Source organism: Cydia fagiglandana, chromosome 10, assembly GCF_963556715.1.
Source record: "Cydia fagiglandana chromosome 10, ilCydFagi1.1, whole genome shotgun sequence".
NCBI lineage: Eukaryota > Metazoa > Arthropoda > Insecta > Lepidoptera > Tortricidae > Cydia > Cydia fagiglandana.
Window position 1 is genome coordinate 20,837,505 of NC_085941.1, and position 21,613 is coordinate 20,859,117.

Here is a 21,613-nt window from a genome sequence, read left to right on the forward strand (position 1 = left end):
ACTTTGTGTCAAAGATATAAGTCATAAATTTCAATGCCAAAGTTTTAACTAAGGATGTTTCTCGCCTAATATGAATTGACCAGTGTAAGCATCAGTTAGCTAGCCCTAAGCAACCAAAGGTCAAGCTGCAGTTGAAAAACTAATAAAGATAAAGTTAAGCTGATAATTTTCCCGCCGTCTCCATGCTTCTTTAAGTTGGGTATTGACTGGTCAGCTGCCTGTTAGCTATAGTTTTCGCGAAAATCGCCAGGACAGAGGTGAAAATTTTTGTATGAAAACTTGCAACTTTAAATGCATTTTTTGACGAAACTATTGCAGTCTAAAATGAAGTCAAAATCAGTCCATCGACTCAATTTTTTGCAAGCTTTCGAATGGTACCCCACATGATTCTTACAAATGAAAAAAGTTTCAGCCTACCCCTCTCAACCCCCTAAATTTCCCCCTTTAATAATAAATAAGCAGTTTTGACTTATTTACAATATGAGTGGTGGTAATTGCTATAACTGTTCCAAATTTTAGGTATCTATGTCAAACGGTCTCTGAGAAAAACGTATTTAACTGATTTGCAAGGCCGAAGTGATCCCATAAGTGTTCCGTAAACAAAGTTTTGTACGGAACACTAAAAATCACGAAAATATATCTTATTTTCATATATTCACTTGTATTTTTACCCTGCATACCATAGCAGTATAATTTCAGTATATAAAATAGCCAGTTAATCTAGTTATATAGATATAGCATGGGGATCTGATGAGCAAAAATCTTCTGTCGCAAATTTCGTGCAGCGCGCCATAACTGTTGTGTCCTTATTTCCTGAATTTACACTCCTTATTATAACAGATTAGATATCAAATCTGGAGCACATTCACTTGTTTCTATTTGCCGTACCATATTCAAAACCTGGCTTCAGCGTTCTCTATGGATCTGTAACTTTGTCTTCTATCCTGACTGGTTCATCTATATCAGATACTTCTTTTAATGTAGTTAATTCTGTGACAGTTGATTCTAGGGCAGCTGATAGTTGGGCAGTTGGTTCTATAACAGTTGATTCCTTCATAACAGTTGATTGTGTTGCATCCTTTGTACTTAGTTCCGCTGAAGCATTTGGTTCTTTTGGGGCAGTTGATCCCATTGTACAGAATGGCTCCGTTGCCGTTGAAGGAGCTAAATTGATAATGATCGCAGTATTCTCCACATTTATGTTCATAGTTAGACGCTGAGGTTCTTTTTGTTTAAGTAATGCCATCTCTTCTTTCCGCAGGAGTCGTTTTCCGGACATGTTTTGCAAGGTGTTGAGATGTTTGATCCACTTTTCGTTGCGGATACATGATATTTCGTCTTCTTCTTCGTATGTTTTTTGGAGCTGTTGAGAAATGTAAAATTTTTAATAAGAATTTTTGAATAATAACAGTTATTTCTATGATAAAGAATCTAATTTATTTAAAATATGTGATTTTATTGTGTCTTGAAATTAAAATAATATGTGAATTGTCAGGATTGTTATCACAACTAAAAAATACAAACCATAATACAATAAAGAAAATTTTCACAGAAAAGGGAACTTGGTCAAGTATTGCATATCAAAGAGTACTGCTTAGTAATTAAATAAATATGGAAGAAACAGCAACAAACCTGCACATTCAACTTCTTAATGTCTTGAAGGTTCTTCTTTGTCTGTAGATCTGCCTCATTCTGCTTCAAGATCTCTTGCAACTTGGCATCCCTGGCTGCATCACTCTGGTACGTTGGAGTGCTACCAGGTTCCTCCGAGTCCAGACCTTTGTTAGACCTGTCCATTTCTGACCAAGCCATTGTCGATATAATTGACTCAGAAGGGGGCATAGGGCCGTATGTCATGACCTTGAGACTCTCAACTTCTTCATCAACAGAGAGGGCCTCGTCATGTTTCAAGCATTGAGGCTCTTCGTAACCGAAAGGCCACGAGCATGTAGTGTTCTCACACATGACTACTTTTTCGTTGAAGTTCATGAAGTAACAACGTACGGCACTTTTGCATACTGGACAGTCCTGGAAAACATTTATTAATTTAGAGATTTTATTCATTTTAAAATAACACTGGACAAAATATTCATTATGTAAGTATACTACCTTTACATATTGGCCAAATGGAGATTCTTCTACTTCGGGTACTTGTAATATCTGAAAACAATAAAGGAAAGGTGTAAATAAATTAAAAAACAACTTTATAAATATGAATATTCTGAGTTGTTGTAAGTTTATTTTTACTTTTCGATGTACATATATTTACTTAGGTTAGAATTTAATTCTATAAACTAGTATATAATCTCACAGCTTCTATTTCATAGTCAAGACCAGGTAGAGCCGCTGGTGTCTCTCCGCCGATTGCCTCAACCATCGAAGATTCTTGCATTGCAGACGCAGCTTTATCTGATGAAGGGTCTCTCATTTTGCAAATAATGTATTTGATAGTTGTTATATTTAACTTGTGAAATACTCTTAATTTTATGAGATAGCTACTTTTCCTAGCAATTTGTACACATCTATTACTATTATTAAACAAATTGGGCTCGGCAAGCGGCAAGCAAGACACACACGCCCGTTTTGTTTTGACACTTTTGACATTTGATTTTCGTTCTTTTTCTCTCTGTGCATTCGAAACAGGCAATCAAAGTCGATCAAACAGTCTTCCATAAAACAGTCAATCAATAGTTTTTGTATAAATCAAATCTTTAATTTAGTTTCTAATTACTAATTAATTCGCTTTTAAGATATCTGACTTTCAGTGAAAATTAAAAACAAACTACACTAGAAATAAGTAAATAAATCTCGTTTAGTCGGAACATGATACGAACGAATATGCGTTGAACGAAATCCATTCTAAGAGGTTTTCAATTTTTATTAACTGCAAGCGTGCTTGTTTAGTACCTAACGTTTTATTTTTTAACTTTTTTAATTGTTAATTACATTGATATCTGAATAGCAATCTTGGGGGGTAATTTTTATTAATATACTAATAGTAAAAGAGATTAATTCGTAATGTCCCATCGTTGTAATCACAATTTCTTTATCAAACGTACAACACTGCAAGCATTTGGAATATGGTTGAGGTAAAGATAGCTAAAAACACCCTAGTTCATATTTTTTTAATTTTTTTTTTCATTCCAGCCAAAGTCCGGGTCGACGACGAACGTACGTACGTCATTCATTATTCCATTCAGTCACTTCAGTCAGTCGCCATAAAAAATAGCCCTAGTTACTCGTTTTGATATAGTATCCCAGCGGAAATATTGATTATAAAGCTTTGAAATATTCTACTTTGCAGAATAACTACAAAATGCCAGTTAAAGCAGTCTGTGTGCTCAACGGCGATGTCTCTGGGACGGTGTTCTTCGATCAAAAAGTACGTTTTCCGGTTTGTCTTTCTATTATATCATTGGTCAACCCTACACATTGTTTTTGGCCCTGTAATTATCGATCGTAATTAGATGTTTCTCTATATGTTAATGCTGTATAAGTAGATGAATCTGTTATCTATCTTTAACCGGTTAAGGTAGGTAAGTGGTGCATTCTAGAAGATTTTCCTATTTGTGCACGCTGTTTGCTTCTTAGCATGATTCATAATTACCTCCACATTATACTTATGAAACATTTCCTTAAGGATAAAAGCATGAAAATCTTTGCTAAGAACCTAAACTGGTGCACTTAACAGGTCTCTTATTAGAATGGGAATCTCATGATGTAGAATTGTAGACATATATATCTTGGTAGGTATTGAATTGAATTGCACATAAAATGTATATTATTATGGTGTTACCAACTACTTGAATATTAAGTTATCTGTTTCAATGATTTCTATAAGGTCAAACATTATTGTTAGGCAATTATTAATTTGTATCACCTTTTAAAATAAACAAACCTACTTACCTATTAATTTATTTTTATTTTTAGTAATTAACATAGTTTTTAAGTTTATACCTAGGTACTAATAACGCTATGGATCAATGATCTGAAATAAACGATTTTTATTTTTTGATTGATACAATTTAATGTTTAACTGTGCATTAACTGTGTTTTGGCACAATAATGTACAACATTTACATGTCACAATAGCTTCTAGCTGCCCAGAAGCCTATAAAAAGGTCTCCTGTTCCATATTTTTTTAGGAATATTTTGACAAATCAAAATTGCATCTTTTCTGTTTAAACAGGCAATAGCGTTAAAAATATTGAAATTTGTCCTTTAACTGTTCTAATATCTATTTCAGGATGAGAAGTCACCAGTAGTGCTCACCGGTGAAGTCAAGGGGCTCACCAAGGTCAGTGTTTTAACCTTAATCATAAAACATCAACCTGTAGAGTAAGTTTTTTTGAGTGTGGCCAGGCCATCAACTGTGTAGCCTACATAGGACATGCAGGCTACTCTATCTCATATCTTGTTGGTTTACTGTAAGAGAGACCTCACACTTGCCTGTATTGAGTGCGGGCGTCTAGTCAGAACTATGAAGAATTATGTTACTCCGTAATTTGAGCCAACATTCTGTTCAGCAACAGCAATGCTGGGAGAATAGACTGTCAGTTGTGAGCATTCATTTCTCCAGATTAATACATTTTCTTATTAATCTTTGTTGGTGGGCCTTGTCAGTATGGACAACATTACCTACAATATTAACTCAAAACAATGTACTGTTGCCTTGACCTATGATTGTATTTGTGACAAACATAGAGCTATATTACAAATACCTATATTGTATGATAGTATTTATCTTTTAAATTGTTTTAATGCAGCTAATGATAAGAAGCATCTGAAGCCGATAAACATCTGTAATTCTGTATCCAGGGCTGTCACAGTCTCGGTGCATTCTTTAGAAACTTGCACATTAATATGTACTTACATTATAATACGTACTTATTTTAAGCACCTCCATAATATTTTCTTCGTGTTATTTGGCTCTTTACTATCTTATTGATGGCATTGGCAACATGTCAAAAAACCGGGCAAGTGCGAGTCGGACTCGCGCACGAAGGGTTCCGTACCATAATGCAAAAAAACAAAACAAAAGCAAAAAAAAAACGGTCACCCATCCAAGTACTGACCCCTCCCGACGTTGCTTAACTTTGGTCAAAAATCACGTTTGTTGTATGGGAGCCCCATTTAAATCTTTATTTTATTCTGTTTTTAGTATTTGTTGTTATAGCGGCAACAGAAATACATCACCTGTGAAAATTTCAACTGTCTAGCTATCACGGTTCGTGAGATACAGCCTGGTGACAGACGGACGGACGGACGGACGGATAGCGAAGTCTTAGTAATAGGGTCCCGTTTTACCCTTTGGGTACGGAACCCTAAAAATACTAGACAGGCAGAGAGCCTACCGCGGACATCGTAAAGCGAAAATTTTATCCCTATTGCTATTGCATATTTGAGCAATAGTATCGTTTCTCGATTTAAAGAACCCCCTTAGGTGAAATTTGTCTTTTCAGTTAGCTCCTTATCTTAATGATGACGAACATATCGTCATATTGTGTCAAAAAGCCGGGTCAGAAAGGCAATTATAGGAAACTGATGTAAATGTATGCGCGCGTCGGTAACCTGGCCGCGGCGCGAGTCACCGCGACCTTCACTGATAACAATTATTGAGTAAGAATGACTTTGAGTTTTTCAATTTGTTTTACTCTACATATATCACGACGACGTTTACTTACAATGAATGTATAGGTATATTAGATTAGATAATCCCTACTGGTATTATAAATGCGAACCTAAGTCTGACTGTCTGTCACCTCTGCAGTTCTGCTTGCAGAAACCGCTGAACCGATTTAGATGAAATTTGGTATGGAGATAGTCTGAGGCCTGAGGATATTAGATAGTTTTATCTAATACACCCAATATTAGTAATAGTAGTATTAATAGTATTAGTAGTAGTATTTGAATAGTAGTCGGTTAGGTAGCAGTAAACTCACTAGGTACCACAAAGATTTTTTTTCTATTATAAAACCTGCACCTAACAACCGTCTCTTTTTGGCCCAGTGGTTGACTGGTAGAGAATGCCTTATGGCATTAAGTCCGCCATTTGTACTTATAATTTTATGTGCAATAAAGTTTAAATAAATAATAATAAATAAAAGAATACCCGGACCCGGGTATGTCCTTAAACTACGTCCAGGACCCGGATATGTCCTAAAACTACGTCCAAGACCACCGGTGGACGGGCAGCAGCGTCCCTCAAATTCGGTGTACTCGACTGCGATCGCCAACCCGCCTGCCAAGCGTGGCGATTATGGCATTCACCCCCCATCATGCAGAGCACAATCAAACCACGGCCCCGAGGTTCCGGCGACCCCCGGTGCTCTGGCTATGGTAGCGGTCAGGGCATTAGCGGGGTCAGGGGTGCTAAGAATCTCCGGCAAAGATCCGGCTACCCACCCCGACGACGACTGGCCCTGGTAACACACAACATACGCACTATGAGGACTGACGAAAAGATCTGCGAGCTGGAAGAGGAACTGAGCAGGTTACACTGGGATATTGTAGGGTTATGCGAAGTCCGTAGAGAGGGGGAGGACACGACAACCCTGAAGTCTGGTAACTTGCTCTACCACCGGGAGGGCGACCAACAGTCCCAAGGTGGTGTCGGGTTTCTCGTTCACAAGTCCCTCATAAACAACATAATAACCATCGACAGTGTGTCGAGCAGGGTCGTATACCTAATACTCAGAATATCCAAAAGATATTCGCTGAAGGTCATTCAGGTATACGCACCGACCTCGTCACACTCCGATGATGAAGTAGAGGCTATGTATGAGGACGTAAGTATCACATGACATAAGTAAGGGCCATACATACTTCTAAAACCTACTTTACTGTTGTTATGGGGGACTTCAACGCAAAGTTGGGCAAGAGAAGCGGTGATGAGTTGAGAGTGGGGCAATTTGGGTATGGGCAACGGAACCCTAGGGGTCAGAGGCTGGCCGACTTTCTGGAGAGAGAGGAACTCTTCGTGATGAACTCTTTCTTCCAGAAGCCGCCTCACAGGAAATGGACCTGGATGAGTCCTGACGGTTCCACGAGAAACGAGATAGACTTCATCATGACCGACAAGAAACGGATATTCAGCGATGTCTCTGTGATCAACAGGGTAAAGACCGGTAGTGATCACCGAATCGTAAGAGGCTCACTGAATATCAATATTAAACTTGAAAGGTCCAGCCTGATGAAGTCTACGCTCCGACCTACTCGAGCCCATATTCAAAACCCCGAAAGCTTTCAACTCGAGCTCTCTAACCGCTTTGCTTGCCTAGAGAACTTGGCTTCAGTGGACGAAATCAACGACGGGCTAGTGGAAACTGTCCACACAGTAGGGTCTAAGTTTTTTAGACCCCGCCGTAAAGATAGACCTCAGAAATTGACCGAGCAAACCTTAAACCTCATGGCTGAACGACGCTCGCTACAGTTGCAGTCTCCCGATGACGCGAAGTCATATAGGCAACTCAATAGACGTATATCTAAGTCCTTGCGACATGATCTGCGTCTCTTTAATACTAACCGTATTAAAGAGACTATTGAGCGAAACCAAGGCTCCAAAGTGTTCGCAAAGGACAAGTCTATTGGGCAAAGCCAGCTGACGAAGCTGAAACGGGAAGATAGCAGCATAGCGTCGAGCAAAGCGGAGGTTTTAGGCGAGATCGAGAGGTTCTATGGACAGTTATACACTTCGATCGCAAAGCCCGTCGACAGCTTGGTAGGAGATCCAAGAGCCAAGCTGTCCCGACATTATACCGAAGATATCCCGGACATCAGTCTGTACGAGATTAGGATGGCCCTGAAGCAGCTTAAGAACAACAAGGCGCCGGGCAAAGACGGAATCACTTCAGAGCTTCTGAGAGCGGGTGGAACACCGGTACTTAAAGTCCTCCAGAAGCTCTTTAATTCCGTCTTGTACGAGGGCAAAACGCCTGAAACATGGAATAGAGGCGAGGTGGTGCTGTTTTTCAAAAAAGGTGATAACAGCCTATTGAAGAACTACAGACCCATCACGCTTCTGAGCCATGTCTATAAGCTGTTTTCAAGGGTCATCACGACCCGTCTCGAACACAGACTTGATGACTTCCAGCCTCCCGAACAAGCCGGGTTTCGAAAAGGCTATAGTACCATAGACCACATCCATACGCTGCGGCAAGTTATACAGAAGACCGAAGAGTATAACTTACCATTATGCTTAGCGTTTGTGGACTATGAGAAAGCCTTCGATTCGGTGGAAACATGGGCGGTGCTTGAGTCTCTTCAGCGATGCCATATTGACTATCGGTACATCGAAGTGTTGAAGTATTTGTATAGTAACGCCACCATGTCGGTCCGAGTACAGGAGCAGAGCACGAAGGCGATTCCATTGCAAAGAGGCGTAAGGCAGGGAGACGTTATCTCTCCGAAACTGTTTACTGCCGTAATGGAAGACACCTTCAAGCTCCTGGAATGGCAAGGACTTGGCATCAACATCAACGGCGAATACATCACTCACCTTCGGTTTGCCGACGATATCGTAGTCATGGCAAAGTCGATGGAGGAACTCAGCATGATGCTCGATGACCTCAACCGAGTTTCACAACGGGTGGGCTTGAAAATGAACATGGACAAGACGAAACTTATGTCAAATGCCAATGTTGTGCCCATCCCAGTCTCTGTTGGGAACTCGGTACTCGAAGTTGTTGACTCGTACATCTACCTAGGACAAGTAGTCCAATTAGGTAGGTCCAACTTCGAGAAGGAGGTCAACCGCCGAATCCAACTCGGTTGGGCAGCGTTCGGGAAACTACGTAATGTCTTTTCGTCCGACATACCTCAGTGCCTCAAGACGAAAGTCTTTAATCAATGTGTGTTACCAGCGATGACTTACGGCTCCGAAACGTGGTCTTTCACTATCGGCCTCATCTCAAAATTCAAAGTCGCTCAACGAGCTATGGAGAGGGCTATGCTCGGAGTTTCTCTGCGTGATCGAATCAGAAATGAGGAGATCCGTAGACGAACTAAAGTCACCGATATAGCTCACCGGATTAGCAAGCTGAAGTGGCAATGGGCAGGCCACATTGCGCGCAGAGAAGATGGCCGATGGGGTCGAAAAGTGCTCGAGTGGAGACCACGGACTAGCAAACGCAGCGTAGGACGTCCACCCACAAGATGGACGGACGACCTTGTTAAAGCCGCCGGAAGACGCTGGATGCGGGTGGCTTCCAACCGGTACGAATGGAGGTCCAAGGGGGAGGCCTATGTTCAGCAGTGGACGTCTTATGGCTGAGATGATGATGATGATGAAAAGAATACAATGAATGTGTATTGTGTAGGTACAAAGGCGGGCTTAGATATCTCTATAAGTGGTATTCCATCTGTCCAATATATTGGTTCAAATGTGTATTGCGTCTCACATTTTGCTTAATGAGAGAGTGAGACGCAATGACATAGGACAAAGAAATTGGACAGGTGGAATACTACCCTATGCAACTGAAAGGAATAAATAAAAAATAAGAAATGATTATCACAACATGTCAACCCATAAGTGTCACGGCAATTTTTAACCCTTTGACCGCCGTTGTCCGGTATAGAAGACAACGATAGAACGATACGCTGGCGCCGTCGTCTTGTATACAAGACACAAATTCAACCACTGAGTTAATGTGAAAATAATAACAATTGCAATTTCATTTACACTCGTGTTCATATTTAAGGTCTTTGTTTTTTCATTTATTTGCTTTTTAAGCCGCTATATAAATCCCTTCTTTTATAATAAGGCATTTAAAAAAATTGCTCCAATTTTCAACATTTTTCATGTTCCTCGTCGCCGTTGTCTTGTATAAAAGACAGCTAGGGATGGGAATGTTAACTCGATATGGGAATTTTTAACGTAAATATAAAGTCAGAAATATGTTTTTATCTAAGTATTTGAACACTTGTTAATGGCCAATTTTTTTCAACGAATAGTAGGTAACTACTTACTAGAATACGTAGAACGAGAGTCAGATAGGCATAACTATATTTAAAGTTCAGGTAGCTTCTTTAGCTCTATAAAGTAGAGTCAGACAAGTAAATTTGCCATTGTAGATTGTGGACTATTTAATTGCAGAAGAGATAAATAAAAAAAATAATTGATGTTATTTTATAGCTTAGTGGGAAGGGATACACCGCAGCGACCGCTTCGCACAAGTGTGGTACAGGGACATACCTGTTTATCAGACTTTACTTTTATTGTTATAACATTGAAGTTAATGTGTAATTTTTTTGTAACAAGTCGTTGAACGTTTTTTTGATAAGAGTTTACCTATAGATTAATGTAAACCAAACTGAAATTATAATGATAGATTCTAATTCCGGAATAATATCTTCACTCATTAAAAATTCAACCCACGTGTAATTTTCACTAAAACAGTTCCGGTATATTGACTTTATCGACACATGATGCGCAGCTTTAACGTTACGCCAATAAAGTTTACGTACCGACAAGCGCTTACGCCGTTGACCTAGAGACTATTACTACTTGATCCGCGCGGAAACAGTCCTTGTCGGTCTGCATTGCGGGCAGTCCATGGGCGCCGTTGTCTTGTATAAAAGACTTCTCGTACAGCCTAGTGCGGCGATATCACGTCTTGAATCGACATTGTTTAGTGGTTGTTTTTTATGTTAAATCCCTATATTTTAAACATTTTCGGGTGTACAACATATGTTTAATTTTGGCAATTTGGAATGAAATTAAAACAGGATAAGAACAAAGCTAAATTAAAAAGATTTTTACCATAATATTGTAAATATCGATATCACTATTTGCAATCCCTAAACTTTTTATTAGTTGTTTACTTAAAATTTGCTCTGGCGTGTGAGTGAGCGTCTTTGCGGACTAGGTCCGGCGGCCAAAAGGTTAAAACTAACACTTTCAGTGGCAAGCGCCCCATTTCCAATAAAAAATGCAGGTACTTGGCAGTGAAAGCGTTACTAATGAAAGTAATGAAACGAAGTTGATAAGTGAAAACTAATTGCAAGTGTTATCAGTGTTCATTAATTAATAAGTAATTACAATACCTTCTAGACTAGGTGTTCTTATGTTTTAATGAGTTCTGTTGTTATGTGATCCTGCAAGCGAAGTGTAGGTATACGATTACCTAGTTTAATTACCTATTTATGTTAATGTACCTATTACGCAGTGCGATAAAAACAAAGTCAAGGGTGCGAAATAATCGAGCCGAGCACTTGTATAATATTTTATACCTTAATCACCTGAAAATAAGTAGAACTACTGAGTGGTAAACAAGAGGAGAGGCCTGTAAATATGTATAGAAGGCGTCAGAAAACGCCGCGTGCCTTATCATTTGTTACAAATGACGCTGTTTATGTTTACATGTTAGCGTCGTGCAAGACTACTGTCATTTTACGCAAAATTGTATGTTATATACAGGGCGTCCCACGGCGATGCCACATGGAGGGAAAGTACCTTAAATATCATAGATAGCATATTTTGCTGAAAGAAGACTTCATTTTATTTTTAAAACTTAGTAAAGTTGCATTCATACTTTTTTAATTTTTTTTGAAAAAAAATGTATGGAAAAAAATTATCTCGTCATTGGAGGAAAAGTACCTTAATTATTGTAAATGAACATCTTACTGAAAGAAGACATTATTTCGATTTAAAAAAACAAGTTGAATTGCATTTTAAATAATTTCATGGTTAAACCGGGAATCGAACCCGCTACACGAGAAACAAAAATATCCTGTAGCTTAATGGTCTTCCTTTTGTTTCCAACACTATGTTATTTGGCAAAAAAATAATTTTCACATTGAAGCCTTTCGATCGGTATGACAAAGCTACAGGGTATTTTTTTTTCTCGTGTAGCGGGTTCGATTCCCGGTTTAACCATGAAATTATTTAAAATGCAATTCAACTTGTTTTTTTAAATCGAAATAATGTCTTCTTTCAGTAAGATGTTCATTTACAATAATTAAGGTACTTTTCCTCCAATGACGAGATAATTTTTTTCCATACATTTTTTTTCAAAAAAAATTAAAAAAGTATGAATGCAACTTTACTAAGTTTTAAAAATAAAATGAAGTCTTCTTTCAGCAAAATATGCTATCTATGATATTTAAGGTACTTTCCCTCCATGTGGCATCGCCGTGGGACGCCCTGTATATATAACACTGCACTGCACTGTTATATATATATATATATATATATATGCTGGGCACAGGCCTCCTCTCAAGCACGAGAGGGTTTGGGGTATAGTTCCCACGCTGGCCCAATGCGGATTGGTGACTTCACATACACCTAATTTCTTCGCAGATGTATCATATGCAGGTTTCCTCACGATGTTTTCCTTCACCGAAAAGCTAGTGGTAAATATCAAATGATATTTCGTACATAAGTTCCGAAAATTCATTGGTAGCCAGGTTAATAGCCAGGATTTGAACCCGGGACCTCCGGATTGAAAGTCGGGCGTCATATCCACTCTGCCACCACCGCTTCCGCATTGTTATAAAATGTATACCCAACTGCAAAAGTGCACTCTTATTTTTTTAGCACAAAGACCCGCATTAGGTATTGTACATTCAAACATAAAATCTTCAAAATTACTAAGTACAGCTTCGCAAAAAAAGAGTAGAAATTAAAAAGTGGCAACACTGTAGTGTCGTCCCTTTCAAATATAAGAAAACGGGACGACACTACAGTGTTGCCACTTATTAATTTCTACTCTTTTTTGCCAAGCTGTACATGGTAACGTTGACATTTAATTTTCAGGGCAAGCACGGTTTCCACGTGCACGAGTTCGGCGACAACACCAACGGGTGCACGTCCGCCGGCGCGCACTTCAACCCGGACAAGCAGGAGCACGGCGCGCCGGACGCCGCCGTCCGGCACGTCGGCGACCTCGGCAACATCGTCGCCACCGCCGACAAGGGAGTCACTAAGGTACTCTATGTTTATGACTTATGACACTGATCGAACAGGAACACAGCACAGACACACAGGCGTCTTTAAAAAATGTGCTCTGAGCAAATAAAACTCTAAGCCGGCGGTCGGCAATCTTTTAGCAGCCAAGGGCCACATAGTAGTATCGTAGTAATAACACTAAGTTTGGTCTCAGGTCATTTAGTGACAACAATTATCATTCATTATCAATAGCATAAAGGGCTGCTTTTCCAGTGAGGCGGAGATGAGCAGAGATGAAAAAAAATCAACAAATAGCATTGGTTATAATCCGCTCTTCGCTTCTAGATTACATTACAACCAATACTCTTCTCTACTCGTCTCCGCCTCAGTAAAAAGACAGCCTAAAGGTCTCTGCCCACTGCACAGTATCATACTATGACCGTGCTATGAACGTATCAGACACGGAATGTAACGCGATACGGCCTACTATGCCCACTACACCGTGTCCACATTGTACATAACGGGTTTAGTACCCGTAGTAATCGCGCATCATCCCCATAGCATATCCGTTTATAATCCCCGTAGCATCCGCGTTTCATCCCCTTAGTACCCGCGTTTTATTCGCGTTAGCAATACTCGTCAGAAAGAGCCAGTGAATAGTTATCAGACTGGTAAGGGAGAGCAAGAAATATAGCAACGCGTTTATAGAGTTTGACCAGCGAGTGGCTGCACAAAAAAAAAGCGGCAAATTCAAAAAATCTTTAACTGGTAACACGAAGCATAGTGCAAAAAAAGTAATTTGATACTTGGTAATTCATACGTAATAAATTTTTGTTTTGATTAGTGACTGACTGAAGTCTGCAACGTAGCAGACTGTAAATTTAATACAGTAAACAGACTGAGGATATCGTTGCAATGCAATTATAACCCCTGGCTTCTAATTTAGCCCACTTAAAAATTAAAAATATGATTGAATAGTTATCATTATTATCAGAGATACTAAAAAACGAAGGAACGAATTGTTAGTAGACTAATCAGTCAATCATTACAAAAATATGTAGTAAACATAAATATCTTTACTTCAACTGTACAAAAAGTAAGTTATTATATTATCCTAAGATTCCTAAGTTATAGAAAATGATACTTTGTTGTTACAAATAAATTTCAGGACTGACCATTAAACGGCACCCTTTAAATCTCATTTCTTTGGTCGTTGAAGTCAACAACCAAGGCATATGTCATAATATTGAACTTGGTTCTCATATGACATTTATATTTTTGATAGGATTAAAAATTACTTTATTTGTGTTTTATTTTGAAGTTTTGAACTCGGGTTAATTACAGGCGATTATTTATTAAGCATAAATATTTCCCTTGTGCTATTAAAGTAAACCTTCACAAGGGAAATATTTATGCTTCCCGTTGTACTTATAAAGTTAGTAATAATAAAAAGTCACATATTGTATAATGGAGCTGAACTGAAGGTAGGTGAAAGAAAACACAATTTAGTTTCAATCTACTTTTAATATTGTTAGTTTATAAAGAAGGTGCCTATTTATTTAAGAATCATAATCGAAATCGGATTCAAGAAATTCAATTCCTGACAGAGAACTATCACTGTCATTGTCACTTTCCCGAACTTCTATTATGAATGGAGCTAGTTCAGTGTCTGTAATGTTGTCCTTAGACTTGTATTTTCGTTCCACATTTATTACATGGTCTGTACTTTTTTTCCAATCTTCCGGGGTAATCATTGCAAAACATTCTCGGATCAAGTTTTCCGTATCTGAACCCGGTAGCCCCACATTTCTGCTGGCTATTTTTCGCTTTGTGAGGCTCCATATCAACTCAATAGCGTTTAGATCGCAATGGTATGGAGGCAATTTAAGGACCTCATGCCCATGCTGCTTCAATAACTCCTCTGCTGCATATATGGGACCAATTTTATTTTCCTCAACGAGGCACATCAATTCCTCCTTTTTGAAACACTCTTCATATGGGATATTATTTTCCCTTAGCCATTTTTGAATATCAGCCTTTAAGCTGTGCATGGTTGGAGGCTTATTTATTTGTGTTACATGGTAACTGGCATTGTCCATAACAATTACACTGGGCTCAGTCAAATTTGGGATTAACATTTCTCGTAGCCACTTTAAAAAATTAGAACTGTTCATGTCATCATGATAGTCAGCTGCTTTGGATTTTGTGCTAAAAACAAGCAAAGCATTGGGCACAAATCCTTGCTCTGATCCAGCATGCACTATAATATGCCGCTTACCCGAGGAAATTTTTTCAACTAAACCGGAAGTTGAAGGCCCTTGCCATGACTTCTTCGGTCTGTAATTTTGATGGACATATGTCTCATCAAGATACACAATATTTTTTCCTTCTTCCCGCTTTTTATGTATAGCTCTAAGAAACCTTTGCCTCCACCCAGATATTTCAAACTTTTCCATGAGGATGGAGCGCTCTTCTTTATTTTTTTTAAACTCAAATCCGTTCTCGTGTAGTATTTTCCTCAGTGTTTCACAACATCCTGAGAATCCTATAGATTCTTTCAAATCCGCATGTAAGGCTCTTAGAGTAGGTACCTGCTTTTTGACGCAATAAAACTCATTAATTTTATTACGGATGGCTGACACATCAAAATTGTCTAAATTTGACACAGTTGGTGGCCGGGGTCGTTTTTTCCCTGGCGTATTCCATTGGCCTTGGTTAATAGAACCCTCTTTTTTAATTGTGCGTAGTGTACGAATGCTTGCACCTGAAAAAAAAACAGTTTTAACAATAGGAATTTTAACAAAAGAACACTAAAATATTAATAAACCTAGATGTGAAAATATAGATTATTTATATTACCTGTCATAGTAGACACTTTCTCTAAATAACTTGATTCTGATGCGTTATTATCAATAACATTCTTCAGTTCGCTTGCTAGCTTTTGAATAGTTTCTCTAACATTTTCGTCATCTACGCCCGCTGTAATATAAATAAATCATAAGTTTAGTAATACAAACAAATGTTCCTATCTCGTAAATTAAATTTGGTACAAGAAGCATCAACATTGTTTGATAATGACTTACCGGTCGCCTGAATGATTTCGTCCAATATTCGCTTCTTTTCTAGTAATCTCTCATTTTCGTCGTGTCGAACTTGATTATAGTTACAGATTATCTTAAATAACATGCTCCTCACACTGCTTCTAATCGGTTTAGCCATTATAATACGATATAAACTATAAACTTCCGTAACGAATGAACTAACATGAGAATTTGAGAATCTAGGTTATGTGTAAACTCGTTTGACAATATTTTTGACACTTTTGACAGCTAAAATTATTGCCATATATAGAATTCTCTAAAAACGCTTGTCCAGCGACTCGCTGGTCAAACATATGTTTGCAAATAAAAACTCACATAAATGTGACACAAATATCAATATTGTTTGGTAACAGAAGCTGTCAACATTTTGACAGTTGTTTGACACTTTTGACAGATAAAATTGTTGCCATATGAAGAATTCTGTAAAAATGCTTGTGCAGCGACTCGCTGGTCAGACTTTAACGGGCTTAGAACGGTCACCATACGCGGTTAAAACCCGTATGCCCACCGTTTCGCCGCCCGCACGCACCGTTCTGGCAACGTCGCGTGCCGTGCACGGAGCGTTTCGGCACCGGCAAAATATCCTCGCCGACTATTTTCGACGGTCCGCGCATGGCACGCGACGGGTATGGTCGGTGACGGAACGGGCTAGTGGGCGGTCTCATACTTTTTCATACAAAGTTTCATAAAAAAATTCATTTTTTTGCCCGACACGTTCATAGCACGGTCACGGTACGATACGGTGTAGCGGGCGGAGACCTTTAAAGTACAGACCGACCCCTAATTTAGTCGTTAAAATGTCAGGTGTGCATCCAAGACTCTGCGATCTCGCTGCTGGGGCGCAACAGCATCGTGGGGCGCACGCTGGTGGTGCACGCCGACGCCGACGACCTGGGGCTCGGCGGCCACGACCTCAGCAAGACCACCGGCAACGCCGGCGCGCGCATCGCCTGCGGCGTCATCGGCCTGGCCAAGTCCGACTAGGCCGAACCTCAAAATGTTAACTCGCAATGGTTGCTCTGTTGCCGGACGACTAAATAACGTATTTATTTGGTACGTAACCTCAAAATGTTAGGTCGAACCGTCTTTCTGTCGCATATAAGCATTTATTTATATGAAAATTGATCGGACTCGCAGTCTGAATAAATACCTGATGTAGGTACTTGACCTCAAAATATTACGTTTAAACTGCCATGTTGCATTTAAAGATTTTGTAAAATTATACTTAAGTTGTGAAAAGAATGATTGAACATTGAAAACTACATTTTAAGGTTATGGTACCAAATAAATAGAATTTGGATTTTCTAGTGTACCTAGGTAATGATCTTTTAAAGAACGACTACTTAAACATGTAAAATATAAGTGATCTTTGCCTATGAATGATGTTGGTTATGCCAATGTTTTTGAAATTGTTATAAAATAATCTATCTCTATGGCATTCCCAATGTTTGTTTTCTTTATTTTTATTGGTGCAGGGAACATCGGATCTGCATTTTGTTTTAATAAATATAATTAAACTTTTTTTGTTTTTATTTTTTCTTTTCTAATTCCTGCATGAATATAAAAAGATCCTATGATTATTAGAATAATTCTCGATGCAATATATCAAATGTAATAATTAGATTGTGTAAGCTTTAAATAAATATTTATTCTCTGAAAACATTAATTCCTTTAATCAGCAAAATTATTAAACCAAATAACTTAACATGTCAGGCAGTAGTTTTCTATTTACACTAGCAACCCGCCCTGGCTTCGCATGGTTTAACAAATTATTTACACCTTAACCTTCGTGAAGAACAGGTATTGCTTACTATTGGGCGATTTGTCTACTCATTTCTTAGGGCCCCCCCACATCTGGCGTCTTTCGAGCGTCGGCGTCTACAATTCTATGGGCGACGTCGACACAGCGTCGACGCAACTGCGCAGCGACGTCATTTTCCATAGCGCTGGACCGACGCCGACAGACGCCGACGCTCGAAAGACGCCAGATGTGGGGGGGCCCTTAGAGGATATAACCAACGGAGACGCCATGTCTAAAATTTTCGGTACAAAATAGTCTGCCGTTTTTTGCGGGGGAGGGGCACATCAAATGTATAGGTAAGTACGTCATGTCAGATAAACGTCAGTCCATACATATGGTTGACATGTGGTTGACCATAGGCCGCCTATTTTCGACAGAGGGGAACGCCTGTTAATGGCGGCTCCATTGTTAATTACTCCGAGACTCATTTTCTTCCTATATCATTAAAATTGAAAGAAAAAAAGTGCTATGAATATTTTATTTGGCCAACACTGTGCTCAGCTACACCAGTATGGCTAAAGAACAAGTTCAAAGAAGAATCATGAGGCTGGAACATCCTAGGACTGCCCCGACTCCACTGCCATAAGCAGTTTTCGAAGCTCTGTACACTCAGCGATGCCCAATAGTGCTCCGTTTCTCTGCTCTTTACATACTCCTCAACTTTCCTGCATACTCGCTCCACAGTTGCTGGAGTGAAAAACCCTGTAGCAATAAGAACGGTTATTCTTGACGATTTCAATGCATTTTCACTTTCAGGTGTGCTGTATGAACTAATATATGTCTCAGTCAGGTTTGTATCAGCGTTATGTGCGAGCATACCAATCCATTCTGATATCTCATCTAGCTCTGCATCTAAAGCGGGTATTTCTTCAACTGAAGGAGATACACGGTCTATCTTTACAGTACATAAAGCTACATTGATATCATTATCGTAAAAATACTTTGCTATCGATGATGGGCACACATCTTCACATTTTGGCTCCCATGACACAAAGAAGTCGAATGTTTCCAATTTACTAAGGCTAGATGCCATTTTGGCATTATGTTTTAGATGGCACAAGTCTATTTTTACTTCGTAAAAGTTATGTGGACGTTTTACGCCTTCCAGGCCTAATTGTTGGAAAATGAAGTCTAAAACATGTAGAGTTAGCATACCGTCTGGTGTTATCGCAGCACAATTTTCCACAACACAGTTCCTAACTACACTCATACAATGTAAACTTCCTTGCTTGACAAAGTTTTCAATGAAATCCACCTTTATGAATTCTGTAAGAGGACAGTTGCTGACTTTGTAATATTCAGTGTCTTCTGTAATTACTTCTTCTATGGAGCTTGGAGCGTGTATTTCATCAGGGCATGTCACAATTAAACTTTTATAGAATGTGTTTAGTCGAATGCTGCTCATTGCGGCTTCAAAGTTTCCGTGCTTCTTGGACGAGGACATTATTTTCGGAGAAGGAAAATTGTATATCTCTGGGCACAGCATTGTAGTGGATATGTATTACTACTATTACTATGTTAAAACTAAATGGCTGCTCCGAAACTGGTATAACTTTTCTGTTTTATGTGGTTTTACTTCTTGCTAATTCACTAACCTCAAAAATCAAAATTGTTTTGACGCGGCATGTCAAAAAAAAAAATTGATTTTGACATTGACATTAGATCATCTCATAGATTTATTATATATAGAGATCCCGTCTCAGCGAGCTGTCACTGTTGCCAATTTTGTTTAGTGTACGATTAACAAATTTAAGCCTGACAACAGTTTATTTAACACTGCCCCCAAGTCCATACAAAAAAAAAAAAAACAGTTTATTTGACCCTCGCCATTTTGCGGATTTTCAATGGTACTAATTTCTTTTACTGGCAACAAGTACTCTTTGACAACGAACGTTGGATGTCATCGAATGTCACCGATGTAAACAAATAGAAAATATCTACGAATATATTCAAATATAAACGGTTTTATTACAAAAATTCCAAAAAAAAATGCGAAAAAAATTGTAGTGAATGCTGATATAAATTACATATTTATTGGTTTAATTAATGTTTTTTATATACGTTGACAATGAAAAGTGAATTGACAGACATGACATATGAAGACCGTCGATAATGTGATATGTGGTATGAGATGAGGTTGTAACATTCGTCCGCCTTTAAAGATTTACATGTCCATCTCATCAATTAGCCGACGAGGTGGTTTAATGGCACGCTTGCTTCGACGCGGTGCCATCGGTGTGGCTGCTGTGGCCTCGCTAGCCTCATTCTGAGGTGAGCCAGCTGGAGTAACTTCTGGAGCCTCATTCTGAGGTGAGCCAGCTGAAGTAACTTCTGGGTCCAGTTCCACTCCAGCTCTTGACCCTGAGCAAGGCATTGCGGATCTATTGGTTCCCAGTACTGGCGTCGATGAGGCAACTGGGACCATAGATGATTGAGAAGTTTGCTCTGCAGGGCTTTCTTCTAGATCAGGCAGACGGGGTCGTATATGATCTGCGTGATACCTCCTCTCCACCCCGACTGGAGTGTTAATGACATAGGAGTATCGATGCGTGCGTCGAGATACTGTGGCAGGCTCCCACCGCGGCTGCTCCCTGCTTCGCACATATACAGCATCACCTGGTCTATAGTTTGGAGTCTGGCCGTCGGAGTTAACATTTGCTTGTATCTGTTTGTATTGTAATGAACGTCTAGCACTTGGTCGGGCATTGTCAAGCACACAATGTAGTTGTCTTCCAAACATTAGCTGGCCCGGGGATTTGCCAGTGGTGCTATGGGGTGTGATGCGATAAGCGAAAAGGAAATGTTCTAAACGTTTTTTGAGGCACTCTGTGCTTGATGACATTCTGGTCTTGAAAGTCCTCACAAGCCTTTCGGCCAATCCGTTCGTCCGTGGATGATAAGGTGACGATTTGATATGATTTATTCCTTTTTCTTTGCAGTAATCCTGAAATTCCTTAGATATAAATTGTGGGCCATTGTCAGACACTAAAAATTGGGGTAGGCCAAAGGTAGTAAAAATGGTGTCCAGTTCATCACAGAGTTTGGTTGTCGTAATTTTGGTCATCGGCTTGATCTCGATCCATTTGGAAAAAGCATCTGATACAACTAACCAATATGTGCCCTCGAATGGTCCGGCAAAGTCAACGTGAATCCTTTCCCAGGCTTGATCTGGCATAGACCATGAGAAGATTGGTAAATCTGAAGTATTAGGTCTATTCTCTTGGCATTTGTGGCAAGCCTTCACATGCGTGTCTATATCTTCCTCTATAGTTGGCCACCAAACGTAAAAACGTGCCAGTGCTCTCATTGCTGAAATGCCTGGGTGTCCACGATGCAGATATTTTAGGGTCGCCTTCCTTAGAGTATCAGGAACAATAATACGGCCCTGCCACATGACTATTTTATCTTCTAGTGACAACTCACCGAGCTTTCGAGCATATGGTTTTACATCGTTTGAGTATTGATGCTCACGCCAACCAGTTTTTATAAGATGATATACTTGTTTCAGCGTGATATCTTTGCGTGTTTCTTCTCGTATAACGCTTTCAGATAGTGCAAGATCACCAATGCTGTCAGTCTGCAATCGCGCTACAATTCTGTGAACCTTAAGCTCAGATTTGGATGGCAGTTCTTCTGGGTTGGGCATTCTTGATAAATAGTCTGCGATCAGGTTGTTACAACCTTTTGTATACTTAATGTCGTAATCGTAACTTCCAATTATTAAAGCCCATCGTACTAGGCGATTGTTAGCGAGTTTGGGTAAGTTTCGTTGAGATCCCAAAATGTGTATCAGGGGCTTATGATCCGTGACTAATGTAAATTTCG

General features: G+C 39.3%; 5 protein-coding genes across 5 annotated transcripts; 1 reads left to right on the top strand and 4 right to left on the bottom strand.

The window, feature by feature from the left end:
* Positions 1-666: 666 nt before the first annotated feature.
* Positions 667-2,599, bottom strand: LOC134668269 (uncharacterized). The gene is made up of 4 exons (XM_063525752.1): positions 2,312-2,599; positions 2,110-2,160; positions 1,633-2,028; positions 667-1,363 (listed from the first exon to the last, which is right to left on the bottom strand). The coding sequence occupies exons 1-4, from the start codon at positions 2,426-2,428 to the stop codon at positions 917-919; spliced, it is 1,011 nt and encodes a 336-aa protein (XP_063381822.1). The 5' UTR covers positions 2,429-2,599; the 3' UTR covers positions 667-916.
* Positions 2,600-3,186: 587 nt separating this feature from the next.
* LOC134668024 (superoxide dismutase [Cu-Zn]) lies at positions 3,187-17,509 on the top strand. The gene is made up of 4 exons (XM_063525465.1): positions 3,187-3,382; positions 4,247-4,297; positions 12,755-12,925; positions 16,792-17,509. Exons 1-4 carry the CDS (start codon positions 3,317-3,319, stop codon positions 16,969-16,971), a joined length of 468 nt encoding a protein of 155 aa, XP_063381535.1. The 5' UTR covers positions 3,187-3,316; the 3' UTR covers positions 16,972-17,509.
* Positions 14,391-16,245, bottom strand: LOC134668023 (uncharacterized). The gene is made up of 3 exons (XM_063525464.1): positions 15,970-16,245; positions 15,746-15,865; positions 14,391-15,650 (listed from the first exon to the last, which is right to left on the bottom strand). The coding sequence occupies exons 1-3, from the start codon at positions 16,103-16,105 to the stop codon at positions 14,446-14,448; spliced, it is 1,461 nt and encodes a 486-aa protein (XP_063381534.1). The 5' UTR covers positions 16,106-16,245; the 3' UTR covers positions 14,391-14,445.
* A 738-nt stretch (positions 17,510-18,247) lies between the features above and the next one.
* Positions 18,248-19,375, bottom strand: LOC134668025 (ribonuclease P protein subunit p40-like). The gene has a single exon (XM_063525466.1). The coding sequence runs from the start codon at positions 19,272-19,274 to the stop codon at positions 18,255-18,257; it is 1,020 nt and encodes a 339-aa protein (XP_063381536.1). The 5' UTR covers positions 19,275-19,375; the 3' UTR covers positions 18,248-18,254.
* Positions 19,376-19,952: 577 nt separating this feature from the next.
* Positions 19,953-20,630, bottom strand: LOC134668362 (uncharacterized protein K02A2.6-like). Its single transcript, XM_063525842.1, has one exon. It carries the CDS (start codon positions 20,628-20,630, stop codon positions 19,953-19,955), a length of 678 nt encoding a protein of 225 aa, XP_063381912.1.
* Positions 20,631-21,613: the final 983 nt, after the last annotated feature.